This window comes from Penicillium chermesinum, assembly GCF_028974085.1.
Source record: "Penicillium chermesinum strain IBT 19713 chromosome Unknown utg000001l:1.0-1975020.0:1.0-1976611.0, whole genome shotgun sequence".
NCBI lineage: Eukaryota > Fungi > Ascomycota > Eurotiomycetes > Eurotiales > Aspergillaceae > Penicillium > Penicillium chermesinum.
This window is the reverse complement of record NW_026695311.1, coordinates 582,254-607,995: the sequence shown is the minus strand read 5'-3', so window position 1 is coordinate 607,995 and position 25,742 is coordinate 582,254. Positions and strand designations below refer to the sequence as shown.

The window sequence follows — 25,742 nt, the reverse complement described above, 5'->3', positions numbered from 1 at the left end:
TATCTCTCCGTAAACGTATTTTCCCCCCTACTTCACCCCTGCCTTAGGTGCAAATTAGCCTTTGGACCCGGCATCTCGCATGATCGGCGTGGCTAGAAGACCAAGAAGCTCCCGGTGGGCCCTTAGCGCGGCCAAGCCACTGACGATCGAGGCGGTCGGGGCGGGCCTGGAAGATAATTACGACACGGAGATGCCCAAGGGCGGAAAGGGGGGTGGAAAAAGCTTAAGGAGCAAAAGCGCAGACTTGTCTAGACGTCATTTTTTTTTCCCTCCGCAAAGCTCGTGGGCGAGCGAGAGATCTTCCCCAGATCTCCTCAACTTCTCTCCCTCTCGACCACCATGAGTGACTTGGAGGCAGCTCCTAATCGTCGGCGCCTCCCTTTCTTTCGTGGCAGCCGGCCCGACCGGCCCATGGCGTGTCGTTCTCGGTCGACCGTCCATAGCCACCGAATCGTGCGCTCCCTCTTCTACTTGATCGCCTTTATCTTCTGCCTTCTGGTCGTCATTGGAAATGTCTCCAACAAGCCGGTGTTACGCGACACGTACTTTCTTTATCTCGATCTCTCCAACATCATCCCGCTCTCCGTCCCCAACGCCCAGTTCATTAATTCCATCGCCCAATCCATCGGTTTGCACGATTTCTACCAGGTCGGCCTGTGGAACTTCTGTGAAGGCTACAATGGCCAGGGCATCACCCACTGCTCGCCACCGAAGGACCTGTACCACTTCGATCCGGTCAAGATCATTCTGAGCGAATTGTTGTCAGGTGCCAGTAGTATGTCTTCCCATCCTTTTTTTATGTAGATATATAGCACATAACTCGCCACCTGGCCGAATTATGTGGGACCAACCTCACCCGTCCAGACTCATGTGCGACGGTGAACTGTTGAACGGCGCTAATTTCAAAATTTTACAGTTGCTTTGCCCGCTGAAATCACTAGCCCTCTACACCTAGCCAAGGTCGCGTCGCAGTGGATGTTCGGCCTGTTCATTACTGGCACCGTGCTCAATTTCGTCCTGATCTTCGTGAGCCCGTTTGCGGTGTCTTCACGCCCTCCCCAAACCATCAAGTATATGGTCGGTAACTCCGGAACTGAGCCACCCTTGGGCGGGCCGCCCCACCGCCGACGCACCTTCGTCTTGTTCCGGGCCTTCCCCTTCCTGATCATCAGCTTTCTGACAGCCCTAATCACGGTGGCTGCCACCATCGTTGCGACCGTCATGTTCATCATCTTCGCCAATGTGTTCTCTAACGCGGACCCGAATCTGAACATCCATGCCCACATCGGCTCGCAGATGTTTGCGTTTATGTGGGTGGCCTCGGCGTTCAGTATTTTCGCTTTCATCATCCAGTTCGGCTCCTGCTGCGCGGCTTGCTGTGGTGGTCGCAAGGCGCGCAAGCAGCTCAAGCAGGAGGGCGTGGATGTGTATGAGAAGCGTTCCTCCCATAGCAACTCGTCGCCGACGGCATCCACCGCGCATGAGCAGCAGCCGTATGAGCAGCAGCCGTATGAGCAGCAGCCTCATGCGCTTACTACTGCGTAAGCGGATTAATAACTTTGTTATTTCTTTGACCATAGTTTATGGGTCGGTATTTTGGGTGTGGTTTGTGGACGCCTCAGCCTTGATTTGATCTGTTATCCAGCCTCCTCCAGCTCTGTTTTCATATTTTACGATTTAGACTTGCAGATAGTCATGACTCACATAGACACTTTGCCAAATCCAAACAGCACTGCTGTGTTGTGCTGTTCATTTCTATTTTTTCTATGCTACTCAAGTCGTCAGCTTTGTATTGAATCCTCTCCGAGGCCGAGCCCAAGTCCCGTGGATTTACTGCGGTCGAATGGCCGATAAGCTCTTTGTGCTCAAAAGTAATAAATATATCCAATTCACGGGAGCTTTGTGCTGCAATCAATCCCATCAGAATGATAAGTTACAGGTTCCTGTCGAAAGAAATAGCAGCAGAAAGATAGAAGAATGATATAGAAGGTAGGCTCGTTGAGAACTTTCCATCGAGTAGACTGTAGAGTCCATTCAACGACTTGAAAGACAAAATATCTCACACTCGAATCACTCGAATCTATCAGCAAGGTTCATAACAGGGGGGGATACGCTCGTTGAGAAGCTCAAAAGTTGAAGAAGCCTATCCAGAGTAGGTGTTCTTAGACATATTATGGAAGAACGGACGGTATGTCTTTTAGCAGAGTATCGGTCTGAGGAAAGCCTAGTATAAGCGGCCCCAAAAGCCCCCGCCGCACGAATGAGGGGGGGGGCATCATCCCACTCTGGTTGCAACTTTGCCCTGAGCATGGAGTACAAAGCTGGTGTGCACAGCATGTTAGCGCCGCGCTGCTAACTTGCCACTTGAAGACTTTCGGCTTCGGCGTTTAAATGACAGAGCCTGAAACTAGACTTCATGATGTACAAGTTGAAGATCATAGATCTTACGCTACCCGCTCATCATTTTCTCAGCAGGAATCTCGGTCTACTTTGCTGCGAAATGCCTCCGACCAGCCCGTGGTCATGTACTGAGATCCAGGCCTGTATAGAGCTCTTGGCACTTTCTTTCTCTTGTTTTGCTCGTTGAAGACGAGTTACAAGTTGAACTTTCTATACCGTTAAAGTGAACTGAATCCTCTCGCTGCTAAAACATCCCTGATTTACGACTGGCCTTTCCTCCACCCTTCAAGTTCCGACTCTGGGAGACTGTGATTAACATTCTTGCTATCCCTTTACAACCCTATTGCTGTCTTTCTCTACTATAATGATCTTCATCAAGTTCTATTTCCTCGCGGCATTCCTCACTATGCTCTATGTCACTGTACTTAAAGAGTGAGACGGACAATGCGGAATTAACCAACAATATCGAGGAGAAGGCAGGCTCTCTTTAAGATCGTCTGTGTAGCCACGGCTAGGATTGAAGAGGATATATTGGAACTAGACTAATACTGGCTAATGGCGGCTCCTCATATGGCCTGCAGGAGCTTAGGGGGGTAACAGCATGGGGCTAGCAAGAAAAGCGTCCTCTTGATACGAATTGGAAAAAAGGCGGTTGTGAGGAATAGACCTCGTCAAAAACATTTCGAGGGCCAGTATCTCCCGCCCTCCGCCCGGCCCTCGCGGGCGGAGGGCGGGTTCTTGCCTGCCCTCGCCCGGCCCTCAGCCCTCAGAGGGCCGCTCGCGGGCGGCCCTTATCCGCCCTCATTTGCATAAAAAAAGTTGGCTATTCCTCATTTAGATGTATAATTCTGCTGATTCATTCTATTTAATTACTGTTTTTTAAGCCTGTTCCTGTTTATAGTTTATTCTCCATGGTATCACTATTTAAGTCTTATGAAATTATAAGAAATTTAGTTGTATTGTAATAAAGCATAGTAGGTAATGATTATATTACAGGTTTTGAATCTCCAAAAGTAAATGGTAGAGGGTGAATAGAAAGGAGATGATTTTTGAATATATTAGTTCAATATGGTTGGGTTAGATATATATATTTACAACGTCATGTTGGTAGGAATAACAAGAACATTAAACATATCTCATAAATTCTTGATTCTTCACCAAATATCATATAATTCTTCTTTATAAGGTGAGCCCCCCGATAAAGTCTAATCATACTATATTTACTAATAGAAGAGCCCCCATAATAATCTTTGAACTAAAAGCATCACTAGATTTGAGGGGATACACAAGTCAGCGAAAAACCGAGGGCGGATTGGTGATTCGAGGGCGGCCCGCATGTTTTCGAGGGCCGTTTGGGGGCCGCTCGAGGGCCGCTCGAGGGCGGCCCGCACATTTCGAGGGCTGGTTGAGGGCCGCCCGCATATTTTGAGGGCCGATTTGAGGGCCGCCCTCAATCAGCCCTCAATAAATAACCAATCATAGGGAGATTAATAAGTTAAAGTGGGTCAATAGTTGATGTGTTCGATAATAGTCAAGCTATATTGGAAAGCTACTCAAGCTAGTCAATAATTCTATTTACCAGAGCCTATGGGCTTTCTTAGTAGGTATCTTCTCCAGAAACCAGTCGCTTTTCCCTTTTCAAATCATGCTTTACTAGCGATCATCTGATTAACAATGTCCCAAATGTCCCAGTTCTCAGATATCTATTCTTCATCAGTATATGATGGTGATCCAGTTGATGCTCTTCTCTCTTTTTCGAATGATCAATTCCCAACGCCTGATATTTCTGGAAGTCAGCACACACTTGAATCTGCATCAAATCCCGATTTTCTCACTCCAATTACTCCACCCTTGATTCCTTCTTCACTTCAGCGTGTTGGTCCTGGTCGATCACCAGCATTCATCCTATACTCCGAAATGTCAAAGGATGACTTCGTCGCTTGGTGGTTGGAGACTGAGTTTGGGAAGAGGAAAAGACTTAATTGGGGTGGTAACCGTACAGCGGCATGCTGGGAACAATTTGATCAAGTTGCCAACGCAAAAACTGGTAAACCAGGGGTAAAGTGTCGCCAATGCCAGAAAGTCCTTGATCATCCAGCAAGTGGGCGGTATGGAACAACTGCCCTTAATCGGCACTTAGCTGGTCCAACCTGTCGCAAATCTACTAGCCAGAAGGCTAATATCAAGGGATTACTCGCAAATGCAGTATGTATCACTTAGGACATATAGTCTAATGTTTTACTAATCATTCTCTTTTATAATAGGCACAGAACACATCAAATATAACAAAAGTCTTTACGCAAGAAGCATGGGAGCAGAAGCTTCTACAATTGATCACCTTATCACGTCTTCCCTTCCAATTCATTGAACATCCAGAGTTCCGTGACGTTATTACCTTTGCCCGACTTGCCCCTACACAACCCCATATCCCTTCAGCAAAAACAATACGATCTCGGCTACAAGAGTACGTCCAAAAGCAGCAACAATCTATCCTTCAGAAGCTTCCTCCAAACGCAAAACTTTCACTAGCACTAGATTGCTGGACATCTCCCTTTCGACAGGCTTTTATGGCTGTTACTGGCTACTTCCTAGACCAACACTGGCAATATCAAGAGGTGCTTCTTGGATTTGAACCTTTATCTGGATCCCATTCTGGTGTGAATCTAAGTGATGTGGTTTTAAAGCTTCTCCGACAGCATAAAATCGCAGATCGAGTACTTGCCGTGACAACTGACAATGCATCAAACAATAACACGTTAATGTCAAGTATACAAGAGTCATTACAGTCACTTGAGCTGAATAATGGTTCTACAATCGTTCGAGTTCCTTGCATTGCCCATGTGATTCAGCTTAGCTTGAATGATCTTCTTGGGAAGTTAAAGGCAATTCCAAAGAATGAAAATGTGGAGATGGATTGGTCTGACGAACGATTCCGTTCTCTTCGTGTAAGGCAACAAAAAAGAGAAATTGTTGATACACTTAACAAGGTATGCCCCTACTTTCTTACCTTATTAACAATACTAACTCTTTTATGATTATATAGGTCCGAAACCTTGCTATCTACATCAACGCAAGCCCGCAACGGCGCGAGTCATTCTACAACCTTCAGAAGGAAGAACCAAGGCTTATTCCTATCCAGGATGTTCGAACTCGCTGGAATTCAACGTTTTTGATGCTCCGACGTGCTAAACGGCTTCAATCAACCTTTGATGACTTTTGTTCGCAGTATGATCAGGACCACTTTGCATTGAGTCAAGAGGAGTGGCGACAAATTGAGTATCTTCTCTGGATAACCCAGCCTTTCTTCAAATTCACCACTCTTCTTTCTAAGACTAAGGATGTTAGTATTCATCTAGTCTTTAGCATCTACAACAAGCTCTTCAATCATCTTGAAAGGTCAATGAGTGCGTTAAGACGGAAAAAGGTTGCTTGGAAGCAGCTTATGCTTTCTTCTCTCGAGGCCGCAAAGAGAAAGCTTTCAACTTATTATGGTATGACGGATACAATTGATGGCAATCTCTATGCCATTGGCACGATACTTTCACCGCAACAAAAGCTTCAATTCTTTGAAGGAAAGGACTGGGATGATCCAGATAACAACTGGCGTGCAATCTACCGAGCAAGTCTTGAGGATTACTTTCAATCCTATAAACGACACCATGCCGATACACAATCAATATCTAAAGCTCAATCACCTACAGTCGCTATCTCAGAGCTTGAGATGGAGTGTGGAGCGGAAGAGTCCCAGCCTTTAGCATCTACTGAATTTGATGAGCTTAAGGAGTATCTTGATAGCGGTAAGTTAATAATATCTCACTTATAAAGTCTTTACTAACGTATATTCTAGGCATTGTACGAACTCCTGTCTGTATGTTCTGGAAAGATCACCAGCATCAATTTCCAGCGCTTGCAAACCTTGCACGCGACGTGCTTTCGATTCCTGCAACAGGGGCAGGTGTAGAGCGCCTCTTTAACTCTGCCCGGGATGTCTGTCACTACCGGAGAGGCTCGCTAAAGCCATCAACAATTCAAGATCTGATGATGTTCATGTGTACATCAAAGTTTGAGATTGAAGAAGGTCAACGAGCTCTAATCAACGAATATCTCTTACATGAAGAGATACAGGCCAACCAGGAGGCGAAAGATCTAAATACTCCATACCTTGAGCCAATTAGCGATAACGAAGAGATTGATGATGCAGGATTAGTTATTGATACTACACAGATTGCAGTCATCACAGCTCAATCGCAACAACAACAACCCTCGTCAACAGGGCCAGAAAATGGAGAGCATGAAGAAGAGGGCGAGCCTGACTTACCAAACACACAACTTCGGCATTCAGGAAGGGTTCGAAAGCGCTCAAGGTTTTTAGAAGGGTATGAGAGTTGATTTATAGTATCTAGCCCTAGAAATAGTATGAAATAACATGAATTGAAGCAATTATTTGATATTTTCAACACGCTTTCCCTAATCATGATAATTTATTCTAAAGGACCTAGCTGTATATCAAATACCTAAAATTACAGTCAAAACTAGCATAATTTATGCAACCACAGAGCTTTCTATGTTTGTCATGTTTGTCGGCCCTCGAAATATTCCGAGGGCCGCCCTCTGAGGGCAGGGTAGAGACCTACCCGACCCGCGGGCAGGAAGAGCCTGCCCTCCGCCCGCAAAAGTGCGGGTCCGTGGGCGGCCCTCAGAGGGCGGCTCGCGGGCGGTTCCGAGGTCTAGTGAGGAACGTGTGCCTAGCTTAAAATGCGGTACAAATATTTAACCGCGTCTTTTACGAGTCTTGGTGATCTAGTTTGTGGTTATAGGTGGTGCCTTGAAGAGATGGACGAGCTTTTTAGGATGGTACATATAGTTTAGGGTGGCTTTTGCAGAGTTTGGGACTAAACTTCTAGTCCTGTCTTTCTCGTGGGCTAAGAGATTAGCGATGTGACTGTATTTGAGCTTGCTAAAGTAGTCGTGTTTACAAAGGTTGTTTTGACATCTGTTAGGGCTACTATAAGAAGCTTTAAGGTTAGCAAGTATGATAAGTTTGTTATAGATTAGCTTGATAATGATCGACAGTATGTTTATAACGTTTAGCCTAGGTCACGCCATACTAAATTTGGCTTTTATATCTTTCTATGCTTCTAGGGTATCGTTAGAGCTTTTGTCAGTAGTTTAGATATCCTTTCAGATACTAACGATAAGGTCCAGATTTCTAACGACGATTGAGAACTGTATTTATAGTGTAGCATATACCACTCCAGCCTGCTCGAATTGGCGCCGTACCAGAAGGAAACAGTGCTAATGCAAATTCATAGGAGAAGAGTGTTAATTCTTAAAACTAGGTCCCGGAGGGATTCCGGGATAATAATAAAGGATTATCTATGACCCTTCCGCCTTCAAGGCCTGGCTGGGGCTGACCCGTGCCAGAGTCTTGTCCCTGCTCCAAAAACTGTTTCGAGAGCCGTAAGTGAGGTATTTTCGGCCATTTTGACACCCAAAAATGAGTAAAAGGGGGCTCAAAATGGACTTTTTGAAAGATGAAAGACTCGAAGATGTTTTTGGGATGGCTAAGGAACGAGAACTCCAATGATTGGGAGCGACAGCGAGGTTACTAGCTGAGAATCTACAGAAGGCGCTACCAGCCTCTGCGCTGTGTTGTCATGGTAAACGCGTATGAGGGTTTAATAGGTCTTGATAAATTCCGTCGATGCGAGGATAGGGCCTAGTAAACGGTCCTTTTCAGCCTCCTTGATTGTGGCATTATTCTTGACATTTGCCAAGGTCCCGTAAGACTTTAGGGCTTAGAAGCCATCCAATCCAAGATAGGGTATCCGCAGCATAGCGCGATACATGGCACACCTAAGACGTAGAACAACGTAGAATAGCGGGCTTGGGTCGAGGGGATGCGTTCGGCTTTGATAACGCGGGCGGCGTTGAAATCTGTCCATTTCTGTGCGCAGCGAACCAGGCAATGCTACCAGTTCGTAGCCGTGCCTAGGATGAATGAAGAAGATGTATTCTTCTGTTTGATTATGCTTCTCTATCATCAAAAGAATAGCTGACCTAAGCCAGGTTATTGAAACTAAGGATGCTTTGATTCAGACTTAATGCTTAACAAAATTTTTCTCTCAGGCCCTATTCTATTCCTAACCTTACTTCCTGCTCCTTTTCACCTCACCTTTCCTCGAGTCTTATATCACTTCACTCATTCAATTCTCTTACCAATTACTCTTACTTCAACGTTTGCTTCTCTGTACTGTCTTACTTCTTCATTGATAATCTTTCAGCCTCATCTCATCCAAATAATGGTTTCTCCGTTCGACGAGGTTAATATCAGGGCAGGCTCGAGTTCGGATTGTCGCTTCAAACGATCAATCCCTGGTTTCCATGTCCTCTCTTCTATTTATCACCATGTCTTTAGAATAATGTTACCATAGAATGGATGATCGCCTGGCAGTTCATGCAGCGTAGTTTGTTCTAGATTATTCCCAAGCGATCTAAAGTCTGAAAGCCTCTGCTAACTACGAGGAAAGAAATGTAGCCAAGAATCTGTATGTTATAGCGTGCTAGCCGGGTCGGCCAAATCTTCCATAAGATTATAGGCGCATTTCAGAATACGGCTAGCCTCTAATTCCTTATTCCAAGTATTACAGTGAGAGTTAAGCAAAACGAATTCAATTTCAATTTAAATTATGTACATGGCCCCCCTCCCCCACCCCTCTCCCTCGACAACCCCCCAGTGCTCACGGAGCTCAATTCGCCCCCTCCAAGGCGGAATTGAGCTCCGCGAGCACCGGGTCCTCCTCCTCGACAGGACCTCCCCCAGCAGAGGCCCTGTCCCGCTTCTCCTTGCGCCTGCGCTTGGCGCGTCCCTCCTCCCCAAGCCTCTCCAAGTCGTACGCCCGCTTGGCTCTCACTTCCCACGGGAGCGGGGGATCAGGATCCCTGCCGGGCCCGAGATGCATACCCAGCGCCTTAGAGATGGTGGCCGTCTGGGATCTGCTTAGCGGATTGGGGTCCACGAGCCAGTCCAGCTTCTTCTTCTTGATCTGGCATATGGACCCCTCTCCCGGGCTTGGTCCCGGTTGGGATGCTGTGAGCACCCGCTCGTGGGGAGTGGACGAGCCACTGCTCTCCCCAGTCAGGTCACCGACTGAGGAGCCCTGCGAGCCCTGCGATCCTTGAACCCTTTGGCGTTTGGGCTCTCGGTCACTTTCGGGCTCGCGGGGGGCGCTTCCCCGCACGCTGGCTTTGTTTCTGGGGCTTAGTAGCCCCGTGGGCACTCGGCCCCTGAGTCTCGCTTGCCCGTTGTGATTGAGGAACCGGCGAAGCTGTGCCTGAGACTCAGGGGATGGAGCCCCAGCGGGGGAATTCCCAGAAACCGCAGCAGGGGGGGGGTCGCAGCAGGGGGGGGTCGCAGCAGGCGGAGCGGCGGTTGGAGAGGCCTGGATGGGAGGAGGCAGGCCAATCGACTGGCACAAGGATACGTGCGACGCGAGCAGTGAGTTGAACTGCGTCGCGAGGGAGGTGTGCGCTGTTCGCAGCTGCACCAGCTCGGTCATGAGCCGCTCATTCTGGTTCCTGTACCTGGTCGCCAAGCGACGAGCACTGGCGAGCTCTTGCTGTAAGCCCAAAGCCCGCACAGTGCCCGTCTTGGGGTCGACCTCGGCAAGTCTCCGCAGGAGATCTTGGCCCCTGTTGTGCACCTCCTGCTGCCAATTGTTGGCAGCATACTGCGCAGGGCTTCCCCCCCTGCGAGTATGGAGGTGCACTTTGTCGAGGGTACTGGCCCTCGTGGGGGGTGCTGCGGTTGCCGTTGCTGTTGTACATGGCTCACAGAATATTGAGCAGGGCTCACTCCCTGAGAGTATGTCGAATGGGAGATGTAGGATGGAGGAGCACTTTGTTGAGGATATTGGCCCTCGTTTGACTGTGGCCAATGCTGTTGTACATGGCTCACAGGATTTTGAACAGGGTTTACTCCCTGGGAGGATGGAGGACTTTGTAGATAATACTGGCCCTCCTGGGGCCGTTGCTGTTGTGCATACTCCACATAATACTGGGCAGCACTCTGTGTCTCGGAGGTGAGGTGATCGTATGGCGAGGTATAAGTCAGAGATGTTGAAGGGTAGCCCGTGACGGGGGCACCCAGATAGGTCACTCGGTCGAACGAAGCAGACACTGGGATACCAAGTCCATCGAACGACGTGTCAAATGAAGAAGCATGCCTTTGGGTAGCAGGGCTTGTAGTGGTGAGTGCTTCGGATGAAGCAGGGGTTGGATACGCTGGACTTTGCACAGCAGAAGTTGGAAGGGCATGTTCGCCGGGCCAAGCAGCGGCAGTGGTAGGAGTGTTTGTATCGTATGAAGCAGGAGTTGGAGGGGCAAGTGCCTCGAGAGAAGCAGCATCGGTTGGAGGAGCAAGTGCATTGGACGAAGCAGGAGTTAAGGCACCTGGGCTTTGAGAATGGGCCTGCTGAGAATGGGCCTGCTGAGAATGGGCCTGCTGAGAATGGGCCTGCTGAGAATGGGCCTGCTGAGAATGGGTCTGCTGAGAAGCGGCTTTTTGAGAAGCGGCTTTTTGAGAAGCAGCTTTCTGAAGATGAGCCTTTCGAGAAGCAGCCTTTTGATAAGCAGAGGCTCTTTTCATTCGCCTCGCGTGCAGCTCAATGAAATCCGTAATTGTGTCAAGAAACGATTCATCATCATCATCAATACCATCAATTATGTTCGCTGTCATGGAACCATCTTGTGCAAGCTGCTCAGGCGAGTTCAAATTGGACTCAGTTTCGTCAAACAGCGAATCCAACTCAGAGCCCGCGTCAGACACGAGGTTATTGTTTTCAACTTGGTCAGACATTGCTTCGCATGCTCAGCAGTACAATGCAGAATATGATGAAGGATGTTAGCTTATGAAAAAGATGGACAGCAAGATCGAAAGCTTTCAGAGCAAGATAGAGAAAGCTGGGGAAGAAGAAAAGCTGGGTGCAGGGTGGAGGTTGATATACTGCCAGGAACTCGAGCGATCTAGTGAATGTTGACATTTACTGCAAGATCCACCGCATTCACTGACAGTTCCACGTTGGGTTCGCAATGTTAATGCAGAGCCCCGCTCTTCAGGTCTTCTTAGCTTTTTCATGCTACATTAGTATGCATGCAATCACATCCCCCCCAAACAGGTCGTGTTGACAACTTTCCCGGGGGTCCTCAGAGCTACATCTAGGTCATCGAGGATTATTGAACAAGCATGTTGTTTCCCAATCTAATATTATCATCGGAGTATTCCTTATTGGTAACCTGGTGGGTTCATTGCGTTAAAGAGTACATCGAGATCACCGTGGGAGGCCCCTTTGCTTGGACATCATCCTGTTCAAATGCTGAGAGGTGCTCTTTTTTATTTCTATGGTCACATTAAGAGCCATGTTCCATGCACAAATATATGGATTCAAATCAACTCTGAGATACAGGGGGGAAGACCTAAGGCTCGGGTTGAACGCGAAGGAAACGAGGATAATCATCGTCCATAGTTATCAACATGGTAACCTACGACGCGTAAATTCACGACAATGGTGGTTCTAGAATTCAAGAGTGGGGCATCTCCTGCAGATTAATCTACAGCTTCTTCATGTTTACATCACACGACTTATGAAGCCCTCAGTTCGTAAAAAGATAAAAGAAGCTCCCACACCATAAGATCTGACGTTGTTGATATATTTTGTCCGGCATAAAATAAGCTATACTCCTACCGCTTTCCAGCAACCACACAAAACATCACACCGCCTTGGTCTAGCGCACCTACCGCCTGTCGGTAGTTCACGTGACTGACAGGCAGAATCGCCGCGAGACTCTGGAGCAACACCCTACTGGCAGCTCCAGCTGATTGCCCCTCCCGACAGCAGCTTCCACCTCGAACTCAACAGAAAAGCAGATCCAGCAGTGCGGCATGAGTGTCATTCTTTGTACCGGTGAGCTTCTTGTGCAAGACAATCCATAGCATTCCTTCGTTCCATGCTAATGCCCGAATTCCAGCGGGGTATGATCATACCATCCGGTGAGCTTCATACCTTTTTGTCTTTAATCCTGGCCTAGCTGTGGCCCTTCGGGTCCTCTGCATTACAGTAATGGTCCTCTAATCTATCATAATCTAGTTTTTGGGAAGCTCTGTCGGGCATCTGCTCCCGTACGATACAACATCCCGACTCACAGGTCAATCGTCTCTGCATTACCCCGGACAAGCGCTTCCTTGCCGCGGCCGGACATAACAATGTGAAGCTTTTCGACATCAAGTCAACCAATCCGAACCCGGTCATGACCTTCGAGGGCCATACCAGCAACATTACGGGCGTCGCGTTCCACTGCGAGGGCAAATGGATGGTGACGAGCTCTGAGGACGGGACTGTCAAAGTTTGGGATACACGAACTGGCAGTCTGCAACGCAATTATTTCCATCGCGTGGCGGTCAATGACGTCGTGATTCATCCAAACCAGGGCGAGCTAATTAGCGGTGACCGTGCCGGCATGGTTCGTGTTTGGGACCTGGGCGAGAACGTCTGTACGCATCAATTGATCCCCGAGGACGACACCGCTGTCCTGAGCGTCAGCGTTGCTAGTGACGGGTCTTTACTCTGTGCTGGTAATAAGAAGGTAGGCTTGTTGTCCCACATATCCGCTGAAGAATGCTTAATAATAATATAGGGCAATGTCTACATCTGGCGCATGATCCAAACGGAAGAATCGACGAAGATCGTTCCAATCTGCACCTTCCAAGCTCATAAAGACTACCTGACTCGCGTCCTGCTCTCACCGGACGTCAAGCACCTGGCCACATGCTCTGCCGACCACACGGCGAAAGTTTGGAACCTGGATCCTGACTATGCGCCAGCCCAAATTGCAATCAAAGACTGGAACGAGAAACAAGCTCTGAAAGCTTCCACCGAGGACCAGACCGAGACGCCAGCCGAAGTCGCCCAAGCCCAACAAGGCGAGCTGATGAATCAAGCCCGCGATCTGCTCCGCATTTTCGATACCCCAATCCGCGACCGCGAACTACTCCGTATCTCCGACAATCCTCCCCTTACTGAGACTCCTCAGCAAACATTTACGACTCAACCCGATGGGCCCCCAATGGACCCCGCCAATAACACTCTGTTCCTCGAGACTACCCTCGCTAATCACCAGCGCTGGGTGTGGGACTGTGCATTCTCTGCTGATTCGGCATACCTTGTTACTGTCTCCAGTGACCATTATGCACGCTTGTGGGAATTGAGCTCCGGCAATATCATCCGTCAGTACAGTGGTCATCACCGCGGTGCGGTCTGCGTTGCTCTAAATGACTACTCTGAACCCCGCTGAACGGGTCTAGCGAACTGTAATCCTTTTTACTTTCACATAGCATGGCGTAAGGATGGGATGGCTGGTTTGGCGGTCTAGTTTCTCTACTTTATTCCCCCAGGACTTTTGACAATGATACCATTTTCGGGACTTGGCTATTCATATAACAAGCTTGACGTGTTCCGATGCAAGTCGACGTGTAGTCACGACTCGGACTAATAGCACCGAATGCTCCTATCTAATACAAGCATACCTAAAACTCACTGCATGTTCCCAGGTCTCAAGCTTCTACAATAAGATCCTTACTCCTATCTCGAGTACAGCCTTGGAAGGCTCAGAATATGATAATTTGCCGCAAACAAAAGGCACAACCGAAGAAATTTTCCATTCAATTTAAACATAGAAGAACCGAAGTGCGTCCGAAACATCCTTAACGCTTAATCTCACCTCTCGCCCACACCCCCCCTCAAGGTAGCGCAAACCACGTCACACTAACCACAACATCCAGCCCCCGCTCCTCCGCACCGGGGTACTTGAACGTCCACATGCCGTCGCGGTTCACGTCCCAGAACGCGCCAGAGGCGGAGTGCATCCCGCGCTTTCCGGCATTACCCTGCGCACCGTCGGCAGCGGCCGTCTTGTCGATCACGCCCTGTTGCACGATGGTGCTGTTCACGGTGAAGCGGTAGGGAGCGGGCTTGGAGGAGTCGGACGGGGCAGTGGCAGCGATGAGGGCTTTCAGGACAGTGTTCTAGCTCCGTTAGTTGCTATCCGCAATATCGGAATAGGAGAAGGTGTGTCCGGCTTACGATAATTTGGGAGTTCCAGTCGCCGACCTTGGAGTGCTCGTATTCGGTGGCGCTTTGCAGGGCTTTGTCGCAGGCCTGCGGGGCGGAGGTTAGTCTTCCTTTCGCGGTAGAGAATCGGTTGGAGAGAGGCGTACATCGGAGGTGATCTTGGTCAGCTCGGGGATGGGAATTGGCTGAATTTTTTTTTTTCTTGGTATTAGCGGATTGTCGTGGGGGAGAGTGGCGGGCTCAGTGCTTCGCGATTGCGGCGCGGAGGGCACGTACAGAGACGGGGGTGGCGGTGTCGACGGCCATTCTGGGCAGATCGCGGAATACAGTAGAGGAGACTATGGCTCAGCGTTAGCTGGTTATCATCGAGGCGTGGGTTGTATGCAATACGCATTGGTTCGCGGTCCGGTCAGCTTGACATCATGTTCGAGCTGGGTAATGGTGGCGCCATGGGGCCAATGCGGCAGGGGATGAAGCGATACCGGCGAGTCGAGCCCGTGGATGTTTGGGGAGGAAGTGCAGAATCGAGAGGACTCACCAGGGATTCTTGCGGAGGGCTGTTTGGCACGCGGCGAGGACGAATTAGGCGGATTGTTTTGGGAGACTGGCATCATCGCGTTGGCGCTGTGGGTTCTGGTTGGTCGAGGTGCGCTGAGGTAATCAGTATCGGAGCCGCGTCGATCTAGAAAAGGCCATGATATACTGACATCAAGTACTGAGAATGGACTGGATGGAGGTTTGGATTTTGGATGTGAGGAGCTTGGTTGGGGAGGGTTCTGGATGAGAAGATGAGAATTTGGAAGCTCGAGTTGTGGATTTGGAGAAGTGGTTCGACTGTTTGTTCTGGCAATGTTTACCTCCGGCCGTGCAAGTTAGGAATGGCCTCCGGTATCAACCACACACTGCGAATGCTCCAAGTGGCACAGTAAATTGGGTGCTACTAGGCAGGTATTAAGAAATTCCTTGGTCGACAGGCTCAATGGTACCTGGCATCAATGGCGATCTGCCTCGGTATGCTAGTACAAGAGAAGTCTGACGGGGATCGAAAGTATATTTATGGATTGGAACACGCATCCAACGTGACAATCTCCCCAAAATTTCAACTTCGGCGCCACTTGAAATTTTTTTTGGTAGTAAAAGGTTACTACAACCATGAAAAGAGCCAGATTGAGATGAAGATCAAGTACTACTAGCACAAAAGAGAATACGCTATGATGATGCTTGGGACAATTCGGGGATTCAAAGTGTTCGAGTCATGAACTTGAACAGCCGTAGGCTGCGTTCAATGAAGAGTTATTTTCCGCTGTGTTTGTATGTTCCACATATATTTATTTACGTACTAGCAGCAGGCAGACTTTGATCATCCAACTTATACAGGTCTTCAGCGTCAGGAAGGTTCAGCCTGGAAATTACTAGTATTCCTACTGTTCCAAGGGAGGAAGATTTTTTGGGACCGGGAACTCTCAGCTTTACACCTTACTTCTGCAGCATGACTTCCGATCAACAGATGCATTAAGTTATCAGATATCGCTGTCGCTATATAAACCAAAGAAATCCTCTCGAATCCTCAACAGTAATGATTACATACAGGAGAGTCCAATGAAGTATATCCAATGAGCCATTTCAATGCATAGCCTGTGTCGTTAAAGGCCCCTCAAAAACATGCTTTTAAGCTGATCCATTTAGGGGAGAGCAGCAGGGGTGTAGCTCTGGTCAGGAGTGACCACCTTTCCGCCCGCCAGCTGGGCATCGGTATAGGCAGGGTAGATGATCTCCTTGAGCTTGTTGTCGACAACGGAGAGGGTGGTGAAGCCATTGCCGGGACCGAATTGACCACTCCAGCCGGAGGTGATGGTGAAGTCGCCGAAGGTGGAAGGCCCGCCGTTGGCGTCGTTGGCACCGGTATCGCCGGACTTGTGGACGACGTATTTGACCTTCTGGACGGCGGAGCCGGTGTCGATACCGAAGGTCCAGGTGCAGGTAGTGTTGCCCTTGTCGCAGACGCGCTTCAGGCCCTCAATGGTCCACTGGGAGTCGGCGGCCATCATGGACTTACGGGTCTCGGCAGGAGTGGGAGCGGCCACGACCGCAGAAGCGGCGAGGAGGGTGGAGAGGAAGAATTGAGTGATCTGCATTGTTGCGGAGTTGTGGATAATCTCGAAGAGTATTATAGAGATGTAATTTGTAGGAGGTGGTGGCGGTGGTGGTTGGTTTGAACGATTGTAGAGTGTGATGATGTATAGGTATTGACGGAGGGCAGGGGGGTATTTATAGCTTTTCCTCAATATCAACCAACTCTTGACGTTATTCAAGTCCAAGCGTTCAATCGGGAGATGATCGTCAGAAGCTCATCGAAATCTCTCATAGCTAAACCTCGAGTTGCCTCACAGCATGGTGAACTGGAGCTAGTGGATGTAACAGTACATGCAAGCAGGTCACGGAGACATTAGCCGGGGCTAATGTTGTCTTACTTCGGTTATTTTGGCAGACTGAGACATGGATGTGATGTACCCATTACCTCGATTGAGGTCATGACACTAGCTTTACTTCCATGCAAAGTCACCAGGTCTAACTGTGTGTTGTAAGACATGTTCGAGACCCAGCCAATCACGGTGTGTGGCTAAACTTAGGCCCCCCCGCATTTGCTGGACCCTGAGCCACATGCCCCCGAAACCCTAACCTGCCGGTCTTACCAAGAGCCTCGGGACCTTTCCAGGGTTAGGCGTTGGGGCGCAGTCGCCACGACCAGGAGATCCTTCGCAGCCATTGCATCAGCTGCCTCATAATATCGGCAACCATGGCCGCATTGGGTCGAGTCTTCAGACGGCAAAACTAGCGGCCTCGGATGATTCTCCCAGGATATTTTCCTCACCCAATCTTGGCGCTTTCCCCACTTCACGACTAGCTCATTTTCGGGTTTAGACTGGCTGCACCATGACGCCTTTCTCATGAAGATGGAGAGGCCTTAAGCGATCTAGTAAGGAAGACACAAGTCGTTGTCTTAGATGGGCTGACTTGCAGGCTCGGAGAGAGTGAGCAAATACGCGAAGTCCTGGTACACCCCCGGTCATTCTCCGCCACCGTGACCAATCTAACACCAGCAAGGCGGATGACCGGCAAGTGATCGATGACTACTCGATATGCTTATGCCCAGACTAACATGTCCGATCCGGATCCCCTAACTGATGCTCCCGCCCCCACACTGGCTGAAATCAAGATTGGGCCACATCCAGAAACCTTAACACAGCTATGTGTACAAATCGTCTGCAGGGGTCCCATTACTATGGCAGCCTTTGACTCCAGCGGAAGATCCTCGGTATGGACGGAAACATTTGTATGCCCTTGCCGGATTCCCCACCCGGCAAGCGTCAGGTTGGATTTGTATGGCATGATCTAATTTTAATGTCTTATGTTCAAATTTCCCGTCCCGCGAGGGGAAGGACAGGCGGCGCTTGAGCGAGATTTGCGTCGGTGTGAATTGAGAGCCTCTGCTAAGGCCTCGTGGGGAATTTGAGGCTGAGGAGAGGCTGCATGATGTGACCTGAAGTCAATACCCAACAGACGCAAGCCTGGAATACGACAAATGGGAAACGAAAGCGTCGCCTGTGATCATACCTGGGGGCCTGAAGTGGGCAAAGGGATGGTCAGCTCTTGCAACTATCTCATGTGTCTCAACATGCATATGGATTGAGTTGGAGATGACTTGCAAGGCATTTGAGAAAGTTTAAGTATCGAATACTAGTATTTTTTTTTTTTTTGCTATTCCTCCCAGCTTTTCGGCTATTTTGGTTAGCATTCAAGTTGCTTGGGGATCTTGGGCCGATTTGCAGAGACCCAATACTCTCTAGCCTCGGGGACCATTCCGACTGTCTGTCCCAAATGTCTGAAGCTGATCCACTCTGGGGCCTAGCTGGATTGGTCTAACCCGTACCAGCAGAGCCGGACGCCACAGGTGCTAATAATAACATTAGAGGCGGTCTATTTGGAGATCGTTGCCATCACTGCCATCATTCCTTAGCGCCATTAATGCTTACTTCCTTCATCAATTTTTTTGGTGACAATAGGAGCAACATAGCCCAGGCCATGTGACGCGACAGGCCCTTCCACACTTGCATGGCCGATTTTATTGCCCAGATCAAATATCTAGGGCGTCCGGTGCACAACCACCAGTTCACGAATTGTGTCGACGATGCACAGGGAACGTACCTGGAACGCACCTATTGAACGATTCCTACCTCATGACAGAAGATTTCCCTCGATGCTGCTATCCTCTCTGCATCCACCGACGACTAAAATTTGCTTAAGCCTTTAGAGCCTTTTTTTATGGGACTAATCGGAACGTAATTGGCACGATGGAAACATCATCAGCCGGCTCCTCTACCAGGAACGTCTCTCTGATTATTACCGTCTACCATATCGCGATCGGATTCACATCCTCGTGACCAGGTCGGAGCCGGCCCCGTAACGGGTTTCCCGCGGGGGGGCTCGAGGCTCCGTCGGCGTGTCGCAGCCGTTGATAAGCATTCAAATACCGCCCACCAGCCCGATACCCAAGTCTGGGTTATTGCATATTTATTGGCTGATACTTCATCGAGTATGGATTGAATCGCATGATTTACGACGAAGCGCTGCCTACCATAGCTGCCGACCGTTATCTCCAACATGCTGCGTATCACCCCTCACGGACAATACAGCTTTACGCCGCATTGAGCTTTCCCATTGGCTGCCCGTGGTAACCGGCCCGTTTACCGGACGCAGCTCGTAACGTGCAGCGCAACTAAGCTTGAACCAGCTAGAAAGTCCCTGCACGTGATCGGTTCTACACGGGATCCCCGCCCGTTTTGGCGAAATCGGAGTCGCGAACCGTCATTCACGATGCTTGGGAGCTTGGGGATCCATAGATAAGCCCTTAACACACCATGCTATTTAATTCAAAATCTCCCCATTTGCCAGGCTCCAAATCCCCGCGCCAGTCCCCGCATCTCGTAGAGTCCATTGTATAAAAGCAATTGGGCGTCCGAACTTCCCTGGAGAAAGCGCAGTACATCGCACAGCTTGCCAAGTATATACCGCTTGGAAATGGCCGCCAAAAACGCTTCCTACCTGATCATCGGCGCCGGGGTCTTCGGTGTGTCCACGGCTTACCACCTGATCCAGAAGTACCCCAATGCGTCAGTAACGCTTGTTGATCGCGACGCCTACGACGCCGAGTCGCGGGTTGCTGCGTCGTGGGATTGGAACAAGGTTGTTCGTGCGGACTACGACGATAAGGTCTATGTCCGTCTTGCGCTGGAAGCCCAGGATATCTTCAAGAATGATCCGCTCTGGCAGCCCCATTTCCACCAGACGGGCGTCTACTGGACGTGCCGCAGCGACTATGCGCAGAACGTCATCAATCACCACAAGGAGCTCGGCCGCAATGATGATATCGTGGCATTGCCCGTTGCGGAGGCCCGCAAGCTGTATGGTGGGCTGTTCGATAAGGCGGACTATACTGGTGTCAAAGAGGTTCTTATCAACAAGGCTAGTGGCTGGGCTGCGGCAGGCGACTCGCTGAGAGCTGTGACGAAGCGCTGCATTGAGTTGGGTGTGAAGTATGTGACTGCGGATGTCGCGACTCTGGAGTTCGATGGGAAGGGCACTTGCACTGGTCTGATGACCAAGTCTGGGGAGACTCTGTCTGCATCTCATGTTATTGTGGCGGCTGGAGCTTTCACCCCGACGCTGCTTGAGTGGAGTGCGGCCAAGAGCCGCAACTTCGGTCTTCGGGCAGGAGAGCGGATTACCGCGGCGGGTATCACGACCGGAATGGCGCAGCTCAAGGGCGACATGTATGAGAAGTTCAAGGATATGCCTGTTGGGTTCCAGGGGTACACCCCAGAAGAGGGTGAGTCTTCCACATTTGCCTATCTTCTGTGCAAGGTTATTGACCGTATCCAGGCAAGCCATTCATTGGCAGCATCCCTCCCACTAAAGACGGCGAGCTTAAATGGTGGGGCTCGAAGATCTTTACAAACACCCGCGAGGTCCTGCCAGGCCGACACATCTCCTCTCCTCCCCCGACGCACGACTACAACCAATGGAAGGTCCCCGGCCCCCTTAAGCAAGACATCATCGAATCCCGGAACCTGTGGTACGGGCCCGAGAGCGCAGATTGGGAGATGAAGAAGCACCGCATTTGCTGGTACGTACCAGACCCAAAATCACCGCTCATATTAATGCCATCTGACATGAACTCTAGGGATGCCTTCACCACAACTTCCGACTTCATCATCTCTCCCCATTCGGCTTCCAAGGGCCTCTACATCGCAACCTGCGGCTCGTTCCACGGCTACAAGTTCTTCCCGGTGCTGGGCAAGTATATCACCCAGATGCTGGAGGGCGAGCTGGAGCCCGAGTTAGTAGAGAAGTGGGCCTGGACCGCCAACGGCCCGACTCTTCGCAGAACGTCGAGTATCCCAACTCGGAGATGAAGCATCTTTTGGAGCCGGCTGCTAAGCTGTAGAGCTGGCATCGGAGTGCTCATGGTTGGCGCATTCGCGTAATGTAATTAGCGAGCTTCGCAATGTGCTTTGTGGCGTTATGTATCTGACTCATGGATTGACGACCTGAATTTGATTTTTGACCTGTCTGTATGAAAGCCTCTGGCTATAGATCTTTTCCTATCTCTCCCAAGCTAAGGTTCCGGAGACTCGTTAAACCTATGCATAGCTCACAAAGCCCACCGTCCCAAGCCAGCCTACCAATTGAATCTTATTGGCGCCCGTTTGTGGGCTTGGAGAGCTCTTGTCTTCATGGTGTGTCCCTCGCTGTCCCGGTACATCGCTCCAAGCGGCGACTATGTTAACATGGAGCCGAGCCACAGGATGTGGGGAAGGGGATATGATCCGGGGGCCATATTTACTAGTTCAATGCCATTGCAGATACGGCCCAAGGCTGATTCGGGAATCCAAACAAGCCAAACATCATATGCGGCTGATCAGCGTGTGGGGGCCAGCGCTTATGGGGTCAAGTCGATGACAGCGCTCCTAGCCGACCATTTGACATATATTCAGACTTGATCCTCATGGCCACTACCATCACGTTTGGTGCCAACAATCGTGGGTTGGAAGTGAATCAAAACAATGGCCAAATCACGATCGGTGGTGAGTGAACACCTCCGCCAGCGTTACCATAGGCGATGAACGGATTGCGGCTGACAACTTCAGGGACCTCCGATCATGAGATCGACCGAATGTGCATCGAAGCCTTACGGTGCCCCAATTCGCGGACTGTGAGGAACCGGCTGACCGAAGAGAAAGACAAGTTGAGTCCCAAGTTGGTCACATGGGTTCTCGAGAGCGAAGAGTTTAGAAATTGGCAAGATGGCGAAGTCTGTCTGCTTTGGATTAAAGGTGGTGCTGGCAAAGGGAAGACAATGATGGCGATAAGCCTCGTTGACCATCTCTGGTGGCTGCGCACGGAATGTTCTTTGCCAAATCGGCCTCTGGTATCGTACTTCTTCTGCAGAAATAGTGATACCGAGCTCAACAGCATCACAGCTATTCTGAAAGGTCTGATATTTCAGTTGGTGGTGCAAGATGATACTTTGATGAGAGTTCTGAGATCCAGATGGAATACTGCCGAGAGAGAATTCCAGTTTGATACGACTTCTTGGCGAAAGCTCTGGGATATCCTTTGGGACATGTTAGACCGGTGCACTAGCTCGAAGGTGTATCTCGTCGTGGACGCCCTCGATGAATGCGAGGACAATGCTATAGGTGCATTCTTGCAGTTGATTGTTCGAAACGGGCTTGATCAGCCCCGAAGAATCAAATGGCTGCTGACGAGTCGACCTTTGGACGCCGCTGAAAGAGAGTTGCTTCCCGGACATGACCAAGCTCAAGTTAGCCTGGAGCTAAACTATGACAATGTCGCTCAGTCCGTGCGGCAATATGTCGTGCAGAAAGTGCACGAGCTCGACCGGCGTCAGAGCTATGGAGAGTCCCTGCGACGGCAAATTGAGTATGAGTTGGTGAAAAACGCAGAAGGAACATTTCTGTGGGCCAGCCTAGTGTGCAAGGAGCTTGATGGCGTGAGAAAAAGAGGAAGCTCTCGCGACCATCCAAGGAATACCTCCTGGTTTATCTGCTCTTTATCTCCGGGCGTTTCAGCAGCTCGAGAAGGGCAACAAATCCGAAGTGAAAGACTGTGTTAGATTGCTACAAGTCCTCAGCCTAGTGCAAAGAGCATTGAAGTTTGAGGAAGTTAATAGTGTGTGTGATCTTTCTCTCAGCGACGAAAGGATAACTTTTCTCGTTGATCGATGCGCATCGTTTTTGAAAAGATCGCATGGCTCAAACAGACACATTGAGTTGAATCATCAGTCTGTCCGAGACTTCCTGACAGGGCGAGCTGGGAAGGCATTACTCCAGGCGCATGGGAAGTTCGGGGATTATGAAATTGCTCTTAGCTGTGTTGCATACTTATCTGCGCATCTAAAACCAAATATGGCATGTCTTCCCCACCGTGGTTCAGACCACCGGGTCGGCGGTAAATATGAAGGTGCTCCTGCCCGATCGAATTCTCCAAATCAGAACGGGTTCAATGAGAGGCGTTCCACCGACCGGAAAAATTCAAAGCCACACGGAGGGCTTTCTGAACCTCATCGTGTGCTGTCTTCGTTGGAGTACGCCTCCAAATTCTGGGTAAGGCACCTCTCTCGTGCCATGAGGAAAGTGAACCTCCAGAAAACGACACTTGATACGTCTTCATTCCAGACTTTCGTTCGTGAAAAACTACTGCAGTGGATTGAATGCGTATTTCTCTTCGACAAATGCGGATTTTCACTATTTCAAGACTTAAAGGTCTTGCTCAAGGTAGATAGGCTGCTTCCAAATATCATTCCAACGTCCACTGACTGACCTATCGAAGGGATCCGGCCAAGATTCGACTTTTTCAACCCTTTTGCACGAAGCCGTTCAGCTTTTTTACTCCGCAGTATTGTCAAGTGTTTATTTATACCCTTTACAGATCTATACTTGGGCCATATTTCTCTTGGATGCTCCGAGTCTCATCGGAGCACGTAACAAGGCGAAGTCCCCTGCATGGCTGAAAGAAGCCTCCCTGGTCAACAGGCCCCAACAAGCATCATACATGAAACCCACCTCTATCCCCTCCAGACGAAGCAGTGCATACTATACCGGCCACATTATCGGTTTTTTCAAGCACTCTAGCCAGATTTCGGCGTCTGCCACCCGTGAAGTACATATTTGGGAAAGAATCTGATTCTATAGCATTCTCCTCATATGGTGAGCTGATGGTATTTGGTGGCGATAATGGTGGGATAGTTGTCCAGGACACGACAACAGGAGGGCGCAGAACCATCCAAGAGGGCAATGCCAGGCTCGACCGCATAACTGTATTGGCCATTACTGCCGATGGCAAAACGGTTGCAAGTGTTTGTTCATCGGGGCCTGTGAGCCTTTGGGATACTGTGACGGGCAAGAGAAGACATATCTTGGGAAGGAAGGGGGACCGCATACAAGCATTGGCCTTCTCACCGAATGGCGGACAAATTGCATCCGGCGCTGCGGATGGAACTATTCAAATCTGGAATTCCACAAAGGGTGAAATGATCTCAACATCGAAAAGTCATACGTGTGCAATCAGCACGTTGGAGTTCTCTCCTGGCGGGAAACAGATCGCGTCCGGCTCCATGGACGGGGCTGTACAGATAGGGACTATTGTGAGGGGCAGGTTGGAAGTACTCAAAACAGTGAAGAGCCACAATACGCGCATAGAAACATTGACATTTTCGCCTGACAAGGTCCACATCGCGTCTGGTGCTGTCAACGGTACTATCATTATCCACAATGCCCAGACAGGTCGATACGAGACCAGACTGGATGGCCATCTAGCGTCGATTATTTCGTTGAGTTTCTCATCTGATAGCAAACTTCTCGCATCTTTGTGCAGGGGCTTGAACATCAGATTGTGGGACCTCGGCGGGTATCTCCAGAGCACGAAGTATAGTTCCTTTCCCCCAAAGCGCGTCCAACTTCGCCATCCGAGGAATAACCACATCATTTCTGCTTCTGCGTTCACAAGCATGATCAAGTTCGCTGAAGGGGACCAATATCTCATTACCAATCTTGGTCCCATATGGTACAAGGGTCATATGGTGAAAGGGCAAGGAGAAGGCTTCGAAATATATATCGATGGCGGCTGGATTTATTTCGGGGCTAAGAGATCATACCCTCGATTTGAGCAATCGGGTCCATCAGAAGCCTGTACAAGTCTAAGGCTCCTTCTATTGCCATCTGGGGTAAGGCCTGAATGCTGTGAAGTGGGAGGCGATCAAGTGAAGATTGGAATCTCGGATGATCAGATGTTGACCTTGACCGTTGATCGAAAAGCCCTGTTGGCCATGATGCGAGGCAAAACGCAGTCCCGGCCCGGGATGGAGTCGTGAATTTGAAAGATGGAACTTCGTTCCGAAATCTAGGGCTCTCTTAATACTCCACATCAAATTGGATTCATTCTGCAGTCAAAAGGTGTTAGTATCAGGACAGCCTCTCCTCCAAACCTGTAATTGTATTGAGCACGGAACCTTGTCGCTCGCAAATGTCGGGCCCTACGCGGCTGTGCAGATGCTCTGCGATTTCAGGCCACCAGTATTGGAGCGACCCGCCTCCCACGACCAATAAAATACGATTGCACCTTGAAAACACATCCATCACACTTTGAACTTTTTGAGCTATCCAAGGCAGCCTTGTTAGGCTGTGAGTTTCCCGCCAACCTCAGTTCAATCGTAGGCTAGTCGTGTCTACTAGTACGAGCATCTACGGCACCCTGGATTGTGGCTTGGGTATCTGGGATATACACCACACTTTGTTGCGCCTGGATCTGGAACAACAAACCAAGATTGGCATACTAACTATGTCCGTAAATCGCCAACAGGTGTGAATTCACTTTGAAGATAAATCTAGCTGACCGTGGATCATGAACCAAAGCGGCCAATCCACTAACTAAGATCAGAAGATACAAACCTTGAAAAGACCCCAGCGTATGGTTCAGGCCTCCCACCGGCTGAATCAAACGATGTTGAAAAACAAAAAATCCAATTTAAAATACCATTTTGGTCGAAGAGGGGGGAAACCGGTACATAAGAATCCCACGAGGCAGACATAAGCTCTCTTCCGCAGAATATCCCCTGAAGCCTCTCACTGTTTTGCA

The 25,742-nt window shown here is 49.6% G+C and overlaps 9 protein-coding genes across 9 annotated transcripts; 6 read left to right on the top strand and 3 right to left on the bottom strand.

Moving 5' to 3' along the window:
• Positions 1-339: 339 nt before the first annotated feature.
• On the top strand, positions 340-1,545 carry N7468_000238 (SUR7/PalI family protein; the record flags this gene model as incomplete). The annotated part of the gene is made up of 2 exons (XM_058469535.1): positions 340-775; positions 917-1,545. The coding sequence occupies 2 exons, from the start codon at positions 340-342 to the stop codon at positions 1,543-1,545; spliced, it is 1,065 nt and encodes a 354-aa protein (XP_058335566.1).
• A 9,216-nt stretch (positions 1,546-10,761) lies between these two features.
• On the top strand, positions 10,762-11,070 carry N7468_000237 (uncharacterized protein; the record flags this gene model as incomplete). The annotated part of the gene is made up of 1 exon (XM_058469534.1): positions 10,762-11,070. One exon carries the CDS (start codon positions 10,762-10,764, stop codon positions 11,068-11,070), a length of 309 nt encoding a protein of 102 aa, XP_058335565.1.
• A 1,341-nt stretch (positions 11,071-12,411) lies between these two features.
• On the top strand, positions 12,412-13,749 carry N7468_000236 (WD40 repeat domain-containing protein; the record flags this gene model as incomplete). Its single annotated transcript, XM_058469533.1, has 3 exons — positions 12,412-12,430; positions 12,557-13,041; positions 13,093-13,749. The coding sequence occupies 3 exons, from the start codon at positions 12,412-12,414 to the stop codon at positions 13,747-13,749; spliced, it is 1,161 nt and encodes a 386-aa protein (XP_058335564.1).
• A 445-nt stretch (positions 13,750-14,194) lies between these two features.
• Positions 14,195-14,831, bottom strand: N7468_000235 (dynein light chain Tctex-type family protein; the record flags this gene model as incomplete). The annotated part of the gene is made up of 4 exons (XM_058469532.1): positions 14,195-14,479; positions 14,538-14,612; positions 14,672-14,710; positions 14,802-14,831. 4 exons carry the CDS (start codon positions 14,829-14,831, stop codon positions 14,195-14,197), a joined length of 429 nt encoding a protein of 142 aa, XP_058335563.1.
• A 56-nt stretch (positions 14,832-14,887) lies between these two features.
• Positions 14,888-15,136, bottom strand: N7468_000234 (uncharacterized protein; the record flags this gene model as incomplete). The annotated part of the gene is made up of 1 exon (XM_058469531.1): positions 14,888-15,136. One exon carries the CDS (start codon positions 15,134-15,136, stop codon positions 14,888-14,890), a length of 249 nt encoding a protein of 82 aa, XP_058335562.1.
• A 1,071-nt stretch (positions 15,137-16,207) lies between these two features.
• N7468_000233 (uncharacterized protein) lies at positions 16,208-16,660 on the bottom strand (the record flags this gene model as incomplete). Its single annotated transcript, XM_058469530.1, has 1 exon — positions 16,208-16,660. One exon carries the CDS (start codon positions 16,658-16,660, stop codon positions 16,208-16,210), a length of 453 nt encoding a protein of 150 aa, XP_058335561.1.
• A 2,944-nt stretch (positions 16,661-19,604) lies between these two features.
• On the top strand, positions 19,605-20,998 carry N7468_000232 (NAD(P)/FAD-dependent oxidoreductase; the record flags this gene model as incomplete). Its single annotated transcript, XM_058469529.1, has 2 exons — positions 19,605-20,412; positions 20,466-20,998. The coding sequence occupies 2 exons, from the start codon at positions 19,605-19,607 to the stop codon at positions 20,996-20,998; spliced, it is 1,341 nt and encodes a 446-aa protein (XP_058335560.1).
• A 593-nt stretch (positions 20,999-21,591) lies between these two features.
• On the top strand, positions 21,592-22,722 carry N7468_000231 (uncharacterized protein; the record flags this gene model as incomplete). The annotated part of the gene is made up of 2 exons (XM_058469528.1): positions 21,592-21,670; positions 21,734-22,722. 2 exons carry the CDS (start codon positions 21,592-21,594, stop codon positions 22,720-22,722), a joined length of 1,068 nt encoding a protein of 355 aa, XP_058335559.1.
• A 1,101-nt stretch (positions 22,723-23,823) lies between these two features.
• Positions 23,824-24,978, top strand: N7468_000230 (WD40 repeat domain-containing protein; the record flags this gene model as incomplete). Its single annotated transcript, XM_058469527.1, has 1 exon — positions 23,824-24,978. One exon carries the CDS (start codon positions 23,824-23,826, stop codon positions 24,976-24,978), a length of 1,155 nt encoding a protein of 384 aa, XP_058335558.1.
• Positions 24,979-25,742: the final 764 nt, after the last annotated feature.